Below are 13,927 nucleotides of genomic sequence, written 5' to 3'. Positions count from 1 at the left end.
TGCCTTTAATTTAAAAAGCTTTTATAATGGATTAAAAACTTTGAATTCTGGCTACAGAGTGTAAGGGACAATAACACGTATTTATTTTGCTGTCATTGTTCTTCTTTAGCAGTGTTACAGATAAATGTTAGAATCTGTCCATCTTTCTTTGCTTTTAGTCCATTAAACTTGATTTCAAGGTGTAAAGTATTCTGACTTCTAACACTTCCCTGTGTTCTTGATGAGATGTGGACTGTATAGTTGTAATGAACTGGGCCAAACTATTCTCACAGAATCATAGAATCTTGGGATGATACGGTTTGGGTTGGATGGAACCTTAAAGATCATCTAGTTCCAACCCCGCTGCTGTGGGCAGGGACATTTTCTCCTGGACCAGGTTGCTGAAAGTCCCATCCAGGCTGGCTGTGAACACTTCCAAGGTCATCCACAAGCTGGACAACCTGTTCCTATGTCTCATCACCCTCACAGTAAAGGATTTATTCCTATTATCTAGTCTAAACTGACCCTATTTCAGACATTTAAACCCTTAAAGCCGTTCTCCCTTGTCATGTCATTACAGACCTTTGTAAAAAGTCCCTCTCTAGTTCGTTTATACCCCCTTTAGGTCCTGGAAGGTTCTATAAGGTTTCTCCAGGCTGATCAGCCCCAGTTCTCTCAGCCTGTCTGCATAGGAGAGGTGCCCTCAGATAATCTTTGTGGCTTTCTTCTGGACTTGCTCCAAGGAGTGCATGTCCTTATGTTGAAGGCCCCAGACCAGAATGAAGTAGTCAATATTCCTAATATATGATGCAAGATTTCAAAAGGATTAATTTCTGTAAAGAGTAAGTGTGACCATCTTACAAAGGTCAGAGTAATGTCTTTACAGCTGTGTGTTTGTGTGTTTTAGCTAGGTGCTAAACTTAATTGTTTTTTCTCACATCTGATATTGATGAGGCATTAAAAATATTTGACAATTTAAATTCTATTTCCTATGTAATTTTCCACTTTATTTCTGTTGTGGTTTGACCCCAGCTGGCAACCAAGCCCCATGCAGCCACTTGCTCACTGCCCCCACAGTGAGCTGGGGGAGATAATCAGAAGGGTAGAAGTGAAAAAAACTTATGGGTTGAGATATTCAGTTTAATCAGGAAAGCAAAAGCCACATACACAAGGAATTCATGCACCACTGCCAATGGGCAGGCAGGTGTTCAGCCATCTCCAGGAAAGCAGGGCTACATCACCTGTGACAGTGATTTGGGAAGACAAATGTCATCACTCTGACCATATTTTAATAATCTGGCCTATTCTTTTTCTGTGTCTTTAGGTAATAGGACAGAAGCCTCTGTATTTAAAATATATGAAGTTTTTGGGGAGTTCCCATAATCTAAATAATATATGGAGTTGCATTAGCTGAGAGTTTGCATAGTGAATGCTTTAGATTAAGGAAAGGATGATACATTGTATGAGGAGTAGACATTCTCAGCTGCTGTTTGGAGTCTTCATTAAATTACTGGAGATGGTATGCCTTCCTAATGTTAAGCACTCAATTTTAAAACTGTTTGAGGCATGATCCAACAAAAGGAACATAATGTATTAGTAGCTCATTAAAATTCAAATTGTCCTTAATTCATAGCCTGTGTGTCATACCCCTCATGGCTTTATTCTGCTTCTAATGTTGCATAACTTGGTTGAAGCTAATGCTTTATTTTACATTCTCCTTTCTGGGGTAATTTGTTTTCAAATTAAAGACAAAAAGAATTCTTAATTTAAATGTTTGTTAATAGAATAAAACATGAGGTTTCCTTAGAAGGCTAATGTCTAATCATGGGCATCAAGTGTTCTATTTTATTTGTCTTATGTTCTGCAGCATTATATTCCTGGGGGGGAAGGAGTTACCAGTGTTTTCAAGATTAAAAACAGGAGGTTTTATTTGTATGCATTCATAGCAATTTGTACAGATATAGCTAAAAGGTATATATAGAAGCGCAGGTGAAAGGAATATTAAAAACCACCTCTCATACTTTCAACCCTTTCATTTGTCTTGCCTGCATCAATGAATCTTCTCAGAATAATTTTATACCAAACACTTCATTAAGAATAGCATTAAAAAATGCCAAGCCTTTTTTTGTTTTTTATGAAACCACAGCTGTGTTACAGGGCCTGGCAGCCTTTTATGTGTTGGTAAACAAGTGCCATGGGTTAAACCCAGCCAGCAACCAAGTGCCAGTGTAGGGTCACTCCTAAACTGCAGCCCCAGGAAGGGCTGATCTCTGGGGGTGAGAATAGACACATTCCATTATGGCAGGGTGGAGAGTCACCTTCTGCAGAACAGAGCAGGAGGAATGCCTTGCAGTGGGGAAGGGGGGTCCCCAAAAAATTCCTGTAAGCCTTCTTCCTTTTAACTAAAAAGTTCCCCCGCAACAATAAATCTTTTGATATATTTAGACTTTAGACAGTGTAATGTTGTATAAACATTGTAGTCCCTGGTCACTTGGCTGACGTTTATATCGGTTCATTGATTTGAGCTCAGTAAAATAAAATCTTCTGTAAAAGCAAGATAAAGGGCAAGGCTGAAGATGAGAGATTTCATACTACAATGGTAGATCAGGTGGCTATCCCAGCATGATATTCCTGGTGAATGACACATTGTTACTGCTTTTCATAGAGAACTGGCTTCTCTCTACTTGTTAACAAATATTCTTCCAAAAAGTAGAGGAGCAATTGGCAGATTTGTATTACTATTGTAGCTCAAGGTCTACAATCAGAGACTTATTTTCTGGTCTAGGGATCAGTGCAGCAGAAGGAATAAAACATTTTGGGTTTTAAGTAGCAAAGTAGACTGAACAAGTGGCAAACATGGGCATAAAATTATTTGGCTTATGATTGAATTTTTCATCTGAAATTTGCAGTGTTTTTGTGAAAAGGTATTTTATTTTTCAAGGGATACCAAAGAAGTAGCTTTTTCAGTTGTCATGCTTTGCAATTTTTTCTTACATGTGAAATAAATCAGTATAATGTAGTGATAACAAGCTTTCCCTAAAGATTTTATAATGTTCAGTTCAGTGTGATGAATAATTAAGTTAGGCATATTTGTATAATAAGTAGGTAAAGCATTGAAGGCAGATAGTGCCTGATCTGACTGCTTCAATTCTCAGAAATGATTTCACAGAAGCCCTTCCAGGTATTTTTTTAATTTGTACCTGGACTTACTGATCCTTTCTGAGATGCTTGTGCACACTGGGCTTTTGTCACCACCTCAGAGCTGAAATGCTGGTTTGCTTTGAGAGCTGCTCTGAGAAGAGCTCTAACTAAACGAATTATCCAGCAAATAAAATGTTGATGTTGGGAGCCTAGTTCTGGCTGGCATTCCTGGTGTAACTGTTTGGCATGGTGTTGGATGCAGACACCATGATCCTGTTGTATTTGTGGGCTGTTCCTTAAGCATTGCTTTTTTATACTTAGGGTAGAGGATATGCACTCTGTGCTTTTCAAGCCTTTGGACACTGCTGCTGTTAGAATACTTGTTAAGGTGTTTTTGTAGCATTTAGATCAGGTTACATTACAGTGAAGTGACTCAACAATTTGGGATCTAATAAAAGCTATTTTCTTGGAATGGAGCTCTGTTGAATACATTTCTTTTTCCACCTCGGTGTTTTCCTTTTGTTTGAGATCTGCATATATCTCTTTAATTTTGATTCTTAAAGGATTAATAACATCAAATCTTACATAAGTAACTGTGTCATTTTTAAATATGCAGGAGGTGCAGATCTGTGCAGAGAACACTTACATTTGTGTGGTTATTTTTTACAGTAGAATTGGGGTTTTTTTCAGACTTGTGATCGGTACTTTGTGTACAGTGTATTGATTTTTATAAGATAATGAAGGCATAATTTGTTTTAAAACAGCATTCCAGAATTAAAAAATTTGACCGTATGTGGGGTTATTTGAAGTGTATATCATATTTTATGTAAATGTCCTACATATGCTGTTAGAAGAGCTAAACCTATGATTTTCCATGCTAACTTTGAAAAGTGAGTATAATTCTCATTTAATCTGATGAACTTTATAGCACTTTGAGCATGTATAAAATGTGCACTGTGCATTCCTTTGTCACACACTGCATAAAATCCATATATCAGAGACGTTAGCGGCGACGTTCAAGTGAGAAACCTCAGGTTTGCCGCTCTAACTGAAGGCTTGATCTTTACGAACACCCACTTTAATTTGGTTTGTAGGTGTAAGACGAAGGTGTACGCAGACAACCTCCCCACGACGAGCGTTGTCATCGTGTTCCACAACGAGGCGTGGAGCACGCTGCTGCGGACCGTGCACAGCGTGATAAACCGCTCCCCGCGGCACATGCTGGAGGAGATCGTCCTGGTCGATGATGCCAGTGAAAGAGGTAAGGACAGCAACCCTGCACAACTCGCTGCTCTTTGCATTTCAGAAACTGACTCGGTGTGGGCTTAGCCCTCCTTAGCAAAACAGCCCCAGGGGCGGGGGAAGACAGAGGGAGCAATATGAATGAAATACGGATGGATCATTCTGCACTGAAAGCTGGTGTAGCTTCATCTGTCTGGTTTCTTTTCCATTGGCAGCGTGGACTTTGAGTTTGCAGCAAAGGGGGTTTATTCTATTACAGTTTAAGTGTTTTGCATTTAGCATTTTAGCACGTTCATACAGCTTGAGGGCGTTTTATACTTGAATCACCTGCTGAATAATAGTAAAGGTAATGTTGCACACATTTAAATTTACTATCACTGACACTGTTTGGCTTGGTGTTTAGAGGGATCAATTTTGATTATTCATTTCATGGGAAGTTAAAATTCAGTTTCTGTGCTGCTAGAGGTTCCATTTCTTAATAAGTAGTGCTCCAGATGAAAACTCCATGCTACAGAATGAAACTTGCAGTGTATAATTAGCAAAATATTTGAAGCTGATTTTTTTTGGTGAAAAATATAATAAAATTATTTAGATTCTAATCTTCATAGTATTTCTAAATTGCAGCATATTAGAAATGAAAATAGCATTCTGTATAATACTTAACATTTAATTTTGGTTCATAGTTGATATTTGGCTTGTTCTTTTTATAATATTTCTAAGTGATATGGGTTATGAAGTACTTTTTCTTCCTTGTGTTGGTGAATGGAGGTGGGAGGGTTGTATAGGTTTACTAAATAAAACATGTCTATATTTTTATATTGATCCACCCTTTTTCCCCTTCTGTTTCTATGTTGAAAGTTTTCTACTGGAACCAATGGCTAGTAGGCCACTAGAGAAAAACTCTTGACAGTCACCCGTTGTAGGCCGTTGCAGGTATCAGAAGGAATTCCCATGTGTCAGACATAGAAGTGTTTTACAGCATGCTGACATCTCAGCCTGTTGTTTCTCATTCCAGTGATGCAAAATCCATGTTTTGTTGCCTATGGTAATTCCAGCTTCAGAGGAAGATGTCTGACTGTTGTCCAGATGACAGGATCTGCCCAAGATCTGTGTGTATGACAAGGGACTCTGGATTTGTGCTAAGTAGACCCATGATGCATGGGTTACAGTGGCTAACAGGGCATGGTTAGGAACCTTCCGTGGTTAACAGGACCTTTTGTAGCTGAAGAGCATCAGAACTGGATTTTTGCTCTACCACTGAGTTGCTCCTTCAGGTTATGTGTGTGTGCACGATGCCTGGTGCATTAGCTGGCCTGTCCCATGCTGGGTAGGTGTGGAGCAGCCGAGGACAGATCCCATCAGCCATCTGCGCTCTCACCGCTCTGCTTTCCTGACTAGGCTTGTGTTTGCACTTGCCTCTTCTCCTCTCCTCTCTTGGCCACTCTCACTTGCTTTTGCTTTTCCTTTTTTACCTAACTCTAAGTGCTTCAGCTAATTCCAGTGCAATTTGGATGAAGGAACAGAAGTATTAAATGCAATTACATACCAGCAGCAGAAGAGAAACGCCTGTGCAAAGTGCCACAGAAACGTTTCTGATTCAATAAGAGGCATGATCAACTTTTGCTTTTACAAAGGCACGACATCAAATTTTTGCTTTTTGCACTTGTGGGTAATTTGTAATTATTTGTTGTAGTTTTTTAACCTTTATGGAAAAATTCTACATTTTATTTGTCAAAACAGTTCTTGGCACTAATTAAAATCAGTGCTAATTATTATTTGTGACAGGTTAGCTTTCAGCATGACCTAGAAATAAAGAGCAAGCTATTATTAGAATATGTAGACATTGTATTACTTACGTTTTGCCACTTCAGTTTCTGTTTTAGAAAAAAATCAATTTCAACATAGCATTAAGTTGTCCTCACTATGAATCATAGAATTATAGTCCACTTAAAAAAGCGTGTGGCTTTTTCTAGATAAATTTTCTGTTTCTGGGCTTGGTAATAAAAACACATTAACTTAATTCCTGGCTGAATGATAGAGCATTTCATACTTTCTTTGGTGGTGTTACTGAACCTGTTCCAGCATTTCTTTTTGAAGCCTGTGATTTTCATTTCAGATCACTTAGGGATCTTTTATTTGTTGTTATATTCAGCAATTACTGAGAGTGGTGTTTTTTGTTCTGTTTTCCAAGAACTTGTTATGGTTCCATCAAGCATGCTTTTACATTAAACAAAACAGAAGAGTATGATGCCTGAAGATGTGGAGGGTTTGTGTTTGCTACTTAAGCATTCTGTTTGTGTTGAATTCAAACAGCGTGCTTTTCCAGAAAAGGACAATGTTCAGCCTGAGTCTTGTATATTGAATTATAACATCAGAGTCATTTTAATTGGAATAAAATAAGCATTCATTCTGCCTGAAGCACACTTTGTACCTGCTAGAGTCACGCTCTTGGAGGAAGGAATTTGCATGATGGCATGCCTTTATTTACACCCAAAAGAAAAGCATTGGAGAGAAACAAGACATATCCGTATCATCGTTCTCTAGTTACTGATCAGAATTTCAACTTTAGTTTTTAAGTATTTATCTTTGATAACTAGTTTGAAACAGTTAACAGGAGAAATCACAATTAGGTGGTACCTCAGAATAGGTCAGCACCCAATAGCCAAGTGCAGTAGGCAGGTTCTATCAGGACAGACCACATCCACAGAACTTAGCTACAGAGATACAGGTCACAGCAATGTGACTGCAACTAAATCCTGCTAACAATACTTACAAAAATATTCATGCTTCTTGAAAAAACATGTTTAAATGCTTATTAAAATTATAAACCTGTGTTTTATTGTAGTTTAATTTAAAAAAGCAAAAAGGTTTGAAATCTAATTTTTCACTCATATTCATATCAGTGTGACTTGGTAAGAGAATTGGCAGGGTATTTTTCAACTAATGCACTTAGTTGACTTGAAGTGAATATATTTGCTCTTTTGGCTTCCTTAGTTCTACTACTTCCACAGAAGATGCTCAGTCCTAGGTAAAACTATGCACCATTTTGATAGAGAAAAGGCTTGAAAAGAATATCCACCACAAAAATTTATAGTTACACCTATGAAACAAAATGAAATCTTATTGTTCCAAATTAGAAGTATTGTGGAGATGTTTGGGGTTTTTATAATATTATCAAATCTCACTCTGTTGGAATTGTATGAAGCAATGCTAAAAATTAGTCAGCTCTAATCCTGGGTCACTTATAAGCAGTTGACTCTATAATGCATAAAACTTCTCATCTCAGTGTTCAGTATTGAATTTAGTATGACCAGTAGGTTTGTAGTAAAAAAATCATCTCTGTGGCTTTATCCTGATGCTTCTTATAGGCCAAAATGTATTACATTCATTAAAAGATTATTCAAGGTTTTTTTTTTTTTCTATACGGGAAAAAATCAAGCCTTACCTTATAAGAAACAATTATTAGTTTCTGGATGCATGACTAATCAAAAAAGCTAGTTACTTGAACAAAGGGAGCAATTTGTAAGGGATTTTGATTGCTCTTAGAGAGGGTACTCTGGAGGGAAAACAGCTGCTTAGATTTGAGCATTTTACCCTAATTGCTGATAAGAAAGGAACTTCAGAAATCTCGATGCCTGAATTATTTACTATGCTTTTATAGGGATGAGATATCAAGCTTTATCTTTTCTGCATATTATGCTGAAGCTCTAGTGATATTTTAAGGACACAGTTCTTGGAGGTCTATCATGATGTTTCGTTTCTGGGAATATTCCCTTCTGAAGTTTTGAACAAGGTGATAGTTCATAAGAATGTTCTTATGGACATGGTTAAATATGGGAAAAGGACTGTTCTTAACCTTTTTCCCTCTGTAGTGAAAACACTGCACACATCTCTCATACTTTCTTAGAGAAAAAAATTAAAGTACTTGATAATTTGAAATTTTAAATCCTTTACTGAGACAATGTTAGTAGGACTCCAGATTTTCATATGCAATATATTGAGCATGACTTTCTGTAATGTAAGTTAGTGTTCTATGCAAATTCTTGACTGGCTGCAGTTGTATTGTTGCAATCTTTCTCTCTTCCCCCTGCCAGAATTTTACTGTTCCGTTAATGTAACTACATTCAAGAATCAGTGTCACAGCCCATATTCATTCATTTAAGTTTAAAGTAGATGGAACTACGTTAAAAGCTTATCAGTACTCCACCTGAAATGTGCAAAGAAACATGTTCATTTGTATGACTTGCTGATCAGATGGTGAGCATAGAGAGAAATGCTGCATGCTCTCTTTGTGTGTATCATGTATACATTCAAGCTATGAAGATTGCCACGATACTAGTTCTTTTAAATTAGTGACTTTGGAAAGCTACACTGGTACAGACTTAGTCATGATCTCTGTGCTCAACCCCAAAAGCCTTGCAAAATGTTCAGACATGTACACTTGGATTGTACTAAGAAACATGTATTAATTTGAGTCTCTGTTCAAATGCAAAATAAGAACTAACTTGCTTTGAGTTTCTCTGGAGGTAAATATTTAGATTTATCAAACACTTATGTACTTTTAGCATGGTTTAGCTCTCAAGACATGTCAGAACTTATTTCTGTGGGTTTTAGTGGCAGTCCAGCAGTGAACAGGAAAAAAAAATGAGAAGGCAATTAGAGCTCATGCATCTGAAGAAGTAGTAAGGAATGATAATCACCTTCAAGTCAGCCCTGCCTCTTGAGGTTTACAAAAGTTACTAACAGTTCATGCTGAGCTTTCCCCCACCACCCCTCCAGTGTCACACTTACTTTTGTATGAGGTACTTTCTACCTTATGTGAAATCCTGCTACAGGCTGTGCACTGTTGTAGTACAACATTCAACTGCCATGTGCTTTGAGTGTCCAATCTAATATTCTGTAGCTGTGCAATAAGACTATTTTGCCTTTTTTACACATTTAGAGACTGTGAGTTATTGCAGAAGTCTGTTTCTTGAACAGTCCATTGCATTGTCCATCACGTATTTGTTCTTCCTTTGGCATCAATCATCACAACCCAATAGCACGTTTTAGTACAAGTAATTTTGAGTTTCTGGGTGTATGGTAATGGACTGTTGTATTTTGAATAACTTGTCCTTCATAATTCATGCTACATTGGTGTTACAGATTCTCATTTATATGTAGCTTATTTTATATATTTTTAGGTGTTGTAGTAATAATGTAATAAAGAAAATATTAGCCAGGAAACCCTAGAGAAAGTACAACTGAAAAATCAGTTTGATTATGTTTTAAACTTCTCACAAAGAAATTATCTGGAAGTTGCATTACTGTAGGAGGCAATTCATTATATTCAGCTAGTCAAACCATTTCTGTATTTCCTTGGTAGAGAAGTGTTATGTCCAAGAGCACTTATGCATGTTTTTGAAAATAAGTATCAGATCTTCTCTGCCGCAAAAACTTGTGAATCCTGTCTGGGTTTTGTGTAAGCATTCTACCCTCTCTTCCTTTTTGTATTTTCTATAATGAGGAAATAAAGAGGAGAAAAAACTTTCTGTACTATCGAGGGAAACACTTGGGAGATGTGGAAAGGAGTATTGTGAAGTGTAGAAGAAACTAGCTGAGAAAGTGGGAAAAGGATAGACAAGAGCAGGGGAGATATGTCTTAATTCAAGTCTCATCATTAAAAAAAAAAAAGCTGAACTACATAGCTAACAGTTTTGATTGTTTTGATCATACTTTACAGACTTCTTGAAAAGACCACTGGAGAGTTATGTGAAAAAATTAAAAGTACCTGTTCATGTGATTCGAATGGAACAGCGTTCTGGATTGATTAGAGCGAGATTAAAGGGGGCTGCTGCTTCTAAAGGCCAGGTCATCACCTTCTTAGATGCTCATTGTGAATGTACAGTAGGCTGGCTTGAACCTCTGCTGGCAAGGATCAAAGCTGACAGGTAATTATCCTTCTATTCACCCATGCTGGTTTCTTCAGTTATTAAGAAATTTTCCAAGTATTACAAGATATGGTACAAGCAAATATCTACTTTCTGAAGAGCTGAATAAATTCTTACTGGTCTAAGGAGAAAAGGCTAATTTTGTTAAACTTTTAAAAGTAAAACTTGGTTTCAAGCAAAGTCTATATTGGGATGCATGGAATAATGTGTTAAATAGCAGGAGCAATGAATAAAATTGAGGAATTAGAGAAAATTGAGGCCTTCAGTCTTGCAGCTTGGCCTAATTCTTCATGAATTTGGGAAGATGTTCTTGAGAAAGAAGTCAAGCCCGGATCTCATGTAGCACCAACATTGTGAACAAGAGCTTCTTTTCAGGCTTTCATTGTGATTTCTTTATTACATAATGGTTTTTATTGTGGAAATCTGGGCTGTGTCTTTGTCTTCTGGGATGTATTTTCTAAAGTTAGAATAATTACTGGAATCATGCTGATCTATGTTATATACGCAATGGAAATTGTATTGGGGACAAAAGTGAGACAATTGTCTGCTTTATAAAATATTCATACATCTGAACAGGAGGTATAGTTGTGCACTAGTCTGTTAGTAGGCAATTTATTAAATAGAATAAAATATCGTGCTAGAGATCCCTAGGTTTTTTATTGTTATAGATAAAGATCACACTTCAAATCAGATGTTACAAAATATAGTGTTGCATGGTGAATAAGCTACAATTTAATGAAGAATCTTTGTTCAGCACTGTGCAAAGACAAATTAAACCTTGTTATCATTAATCAGGTTTTGTGAGACTACAATACATACCTTGTTGCAATTTGTGCAAGTATCTTAAGTCCTTTGAATTAAGTTGCAAGCAATCTCTGGATCTTTTTACAGAGCTTCCCATGAGAGGAAGCCTGCTTTGAGCATGGTTCCTTAAGTTTCTGCAAGATGATTAGAACAGGTTTCTGTGATAATATGTATTAATAACATCAGGACAGTGGACAATGAGGCCGCTTTCTGTCAACTATGGTGCAGTAGTTGTACGTTGCTAACAATTAATATCACCTCTTAGTCCTGAGGATGTATAAAAATACTTACTCAGGGTTAATATCCAAGTTTTAATTTCAAAACAGGCAAGTTACTTTGACCGCTCAACTGGAAACAAGAACCTCTTGTTTTCTGTCTAATCACTGTGTAGCAGTGACTAAGTTGGGATCATTATTTCTGTCTGCAGAGGGATGAATACTTATGCCAAAATAATTATGCTAAAATTGTATGAGATTTTCAATTAGCAAGACAGAATTTTAGTATGTTTCCTGTTAATAATTTATTGAATAATGTTGTTAAGAGATGGTATTATAAAAATTTCAACTGTATGTGTTAAAAACAATATTTTAAAAAAAAACCACCTTTTTTATCCTTTTGATTAATAGATTTTAATAATTTAAAATTTAACAATTTTACTTGTTTTCTTTTCCTAGGAGGACAGTAGTGTGTCCCATCATTGATGTAATCAGTGATGACACCTTCGAATACATGGCAGGTTCTGACATGACCTATGGAGGATTCAACTGGAAGTTGAATTTTCGTTGGTACCCTGTTCCTCAGAGAGAGATGGATCGACGGAAAGGAGACCGAACCCTCCCTGTTAGGTAATGAGAAATTATTAAATGGCTTGAAATCTTTGTCTGATATTTGCTCTTTATGATAAACTTGAAAGTAAGTACTTAAGGTTGTTAAGTACTTAGTCAAACATTGTAGCATCGTTTTTTGTCTGGCTGAAGGGACAACACAGAAGTTCTTGCATGGAACCATGGGTTGTTTTTTGGTAACTTTTGGTAGCAATAAAGGAATCAATCACTTTGTTGCTTTGGAAATATTTTTCAGTTCTATGTTAATTACTGTAGAATTACTTTTTCAAATAGCACTTCTAATAATGCACAGGTTTTTAACAAAGCTTTTTCTAGTTTTTTAATTGAATTACTTTTATCTTTTATTATAACAAAGTGAACTGTATTTCATAAATATGCATTTATTTTTGGTATATGCATGTGTATATTTATATTTGTGTATGTGCATTTATATGCAAACTTTAAGTCTTAAAATTGGGGGTGGGAGGTGAATTTATGCTTGGATGTCATGTAGTTTCATGAGAAAGGTAGTGAGAAAGATAGCTTGTGTGCAATGTGTACCTTTTAACAATTACAAATGTACATTTTCTGTCCTTACTTTTCTGAAAACTGGGCATTGTTTACTTAGAGTAAAGTTCAGGATCTGGCCTTAGCTGGTTTTTGTTTGTCTTTAGTTTAAGAAATTAGGAGGTCTTCTCAGGGTGTGGCTAATTGTAATCTTCTCTTCCCTCTGTTTCTTTATGGTGGAGGAAAAGACATATAAGTTTTTAGTTAGCTTGTGAGCTAGCTTGTATTTTATATGTCTTCCAGAAAAAGCCCTAAACATTTCAGGAAAATAGCTAGTGATAGAAAATAATTTATGCTAAAAGTGTAAATAATTGAACTACAAAGTTATGTCATTGGCCAAACATGTAATTAATTTACTGTATACTTGTTATCTAAAAAAGTTCCAATGTTCAATGGGAGATGTTTCTAAAGCTCTGAGAAACTACTAGCCAAGTTTTATTTTTTTGTACCAATAGAGAATCTGCAAGGAAAATCTGGTTGTAACCCTGACTGTACAATTTTCTTGTATGAAGCAATAAAAGTGAAAGCAAACAGGCTGTTTAATGACTTCCCAAAACTGTTTCAAGAACAGTAGCCTGAAGTATCATTTTTTTGGTGTGAAGCTATTATCTTTTTTAGGAGTTAGCATTGGAGGCAAAAATCTTTCTCAGGAATGACAGCAGCTTTCTAGGGACTGTTACTCTATCCAGACACCAGTTTGAAGTGAGAAAATAAGGAGAACTGCCACTACCTAATTCCATATCTGGAAAAATTTGAGCTAGCAAGTACACAAACAGTAACATAGTTTGAAGGGAAGCTTACTGAGAAGGAATGTGTTAGGAACTTAGGCAATAAACAGCTATTTTTTCAGTGTAAGTGTGAAATTTACCCAAGTATGTTTTTATAGTGACTGATGTGATTTTTTTTTTCTTCCCCCCAGGACACCTACAATGGCAGGAGGCCTTTTTTCAATAGACAGAGATTACTTTCAGGAAATTGGAACATATGATGCTGGAATGGATATTTGGGGTGGAGAAAACTTAGAAATTTCCTTCAGGGTAGGTAAAAATCTGCAGTGCTTCATTAATCATTAATTTATTAATCAGGACAGTGCATCTGGAGTCCTGTAAAACACAGATTTGCCACCTGCACCAGTGTCCTCTTCTGCTGCAGCTGGCACTTCCTTTCCCTGTTAAGTTCCTCCAGCAGAGATACACAAAGACTGTATCTGTCAGTAAAAAGTGAATGGTGAATTGTTGGTAGAGCTTTGTGATTAAAAGATTAGCATGATTATTCTGAAGAATGAGTGTTTGTGTTAAAAGGAATTCAGGTAGAAAAGCTGTTGGGGAAGCATCAGTTACAGGCGATGTCGCCAGTGCATCGTTTAATGTGCCAGTGAAATGTGAGCACCTCTGTTACAAAGCCTTTCTTCTTGCTCCTTAATAACACAATGATTTAATG

The 13,927-nt window shown here is 36.5% G+C and overlaps 1 protein-coding gene across 2 annotated transcripts in view; it reads left to right on the top strand.

Annotated features, from left to right (window-relative positions):
• Positions 1 to 13,927, top strand: part of GALNT1 (polypeptide N-acetylgalactosaminyltransferase 1) — a 43,475-nt gene that overhangs the window by 16,030 nt on the left and 13,518 nt on the right. For both annotated transcript variants that reach the window (XM_062513898.1, XM_062513970.1), the window contains exons 3-6: positions 4,215 to 4,381; positions 10,085 to 10,292; positions 11,771 to 11,941; positions 13,407 to 13,524. In XM_062513898.1, the coding sequence (XP_062369882.1) occupies positions 4,215 to 4,381; positions 10,085 to 10,292; positions 11,771 to 11,941; positions 13,407 to 13,524 (664 nt within the window). The remainder of the gene's footprint in view (positions 1 to 4,214; positions 4,382 to 10,084; positions 10,293 to 11,770; positions 11,942 to 13,406; positions 13,525 to 13,927) is intronic.

The sequence above is a fragment of the Cinclus cinclus genome, chromosome 1, assembly GCF_963662255.1.
Source record: "Cinclus cinclus chromosome 1, bCinCin1.1, whole genome shotgun sequence".
Lineage (NCBI taxonomy): Eukaryota > Metazoa > Chordata > Aves > Passeriformes > Cinclidae > Cinclus > Cinclus cinclus.
Note: the sequence above shows the minus strand (reverse complement) of the source record. Positions and strands in the feature narration are given on the sequence as shown.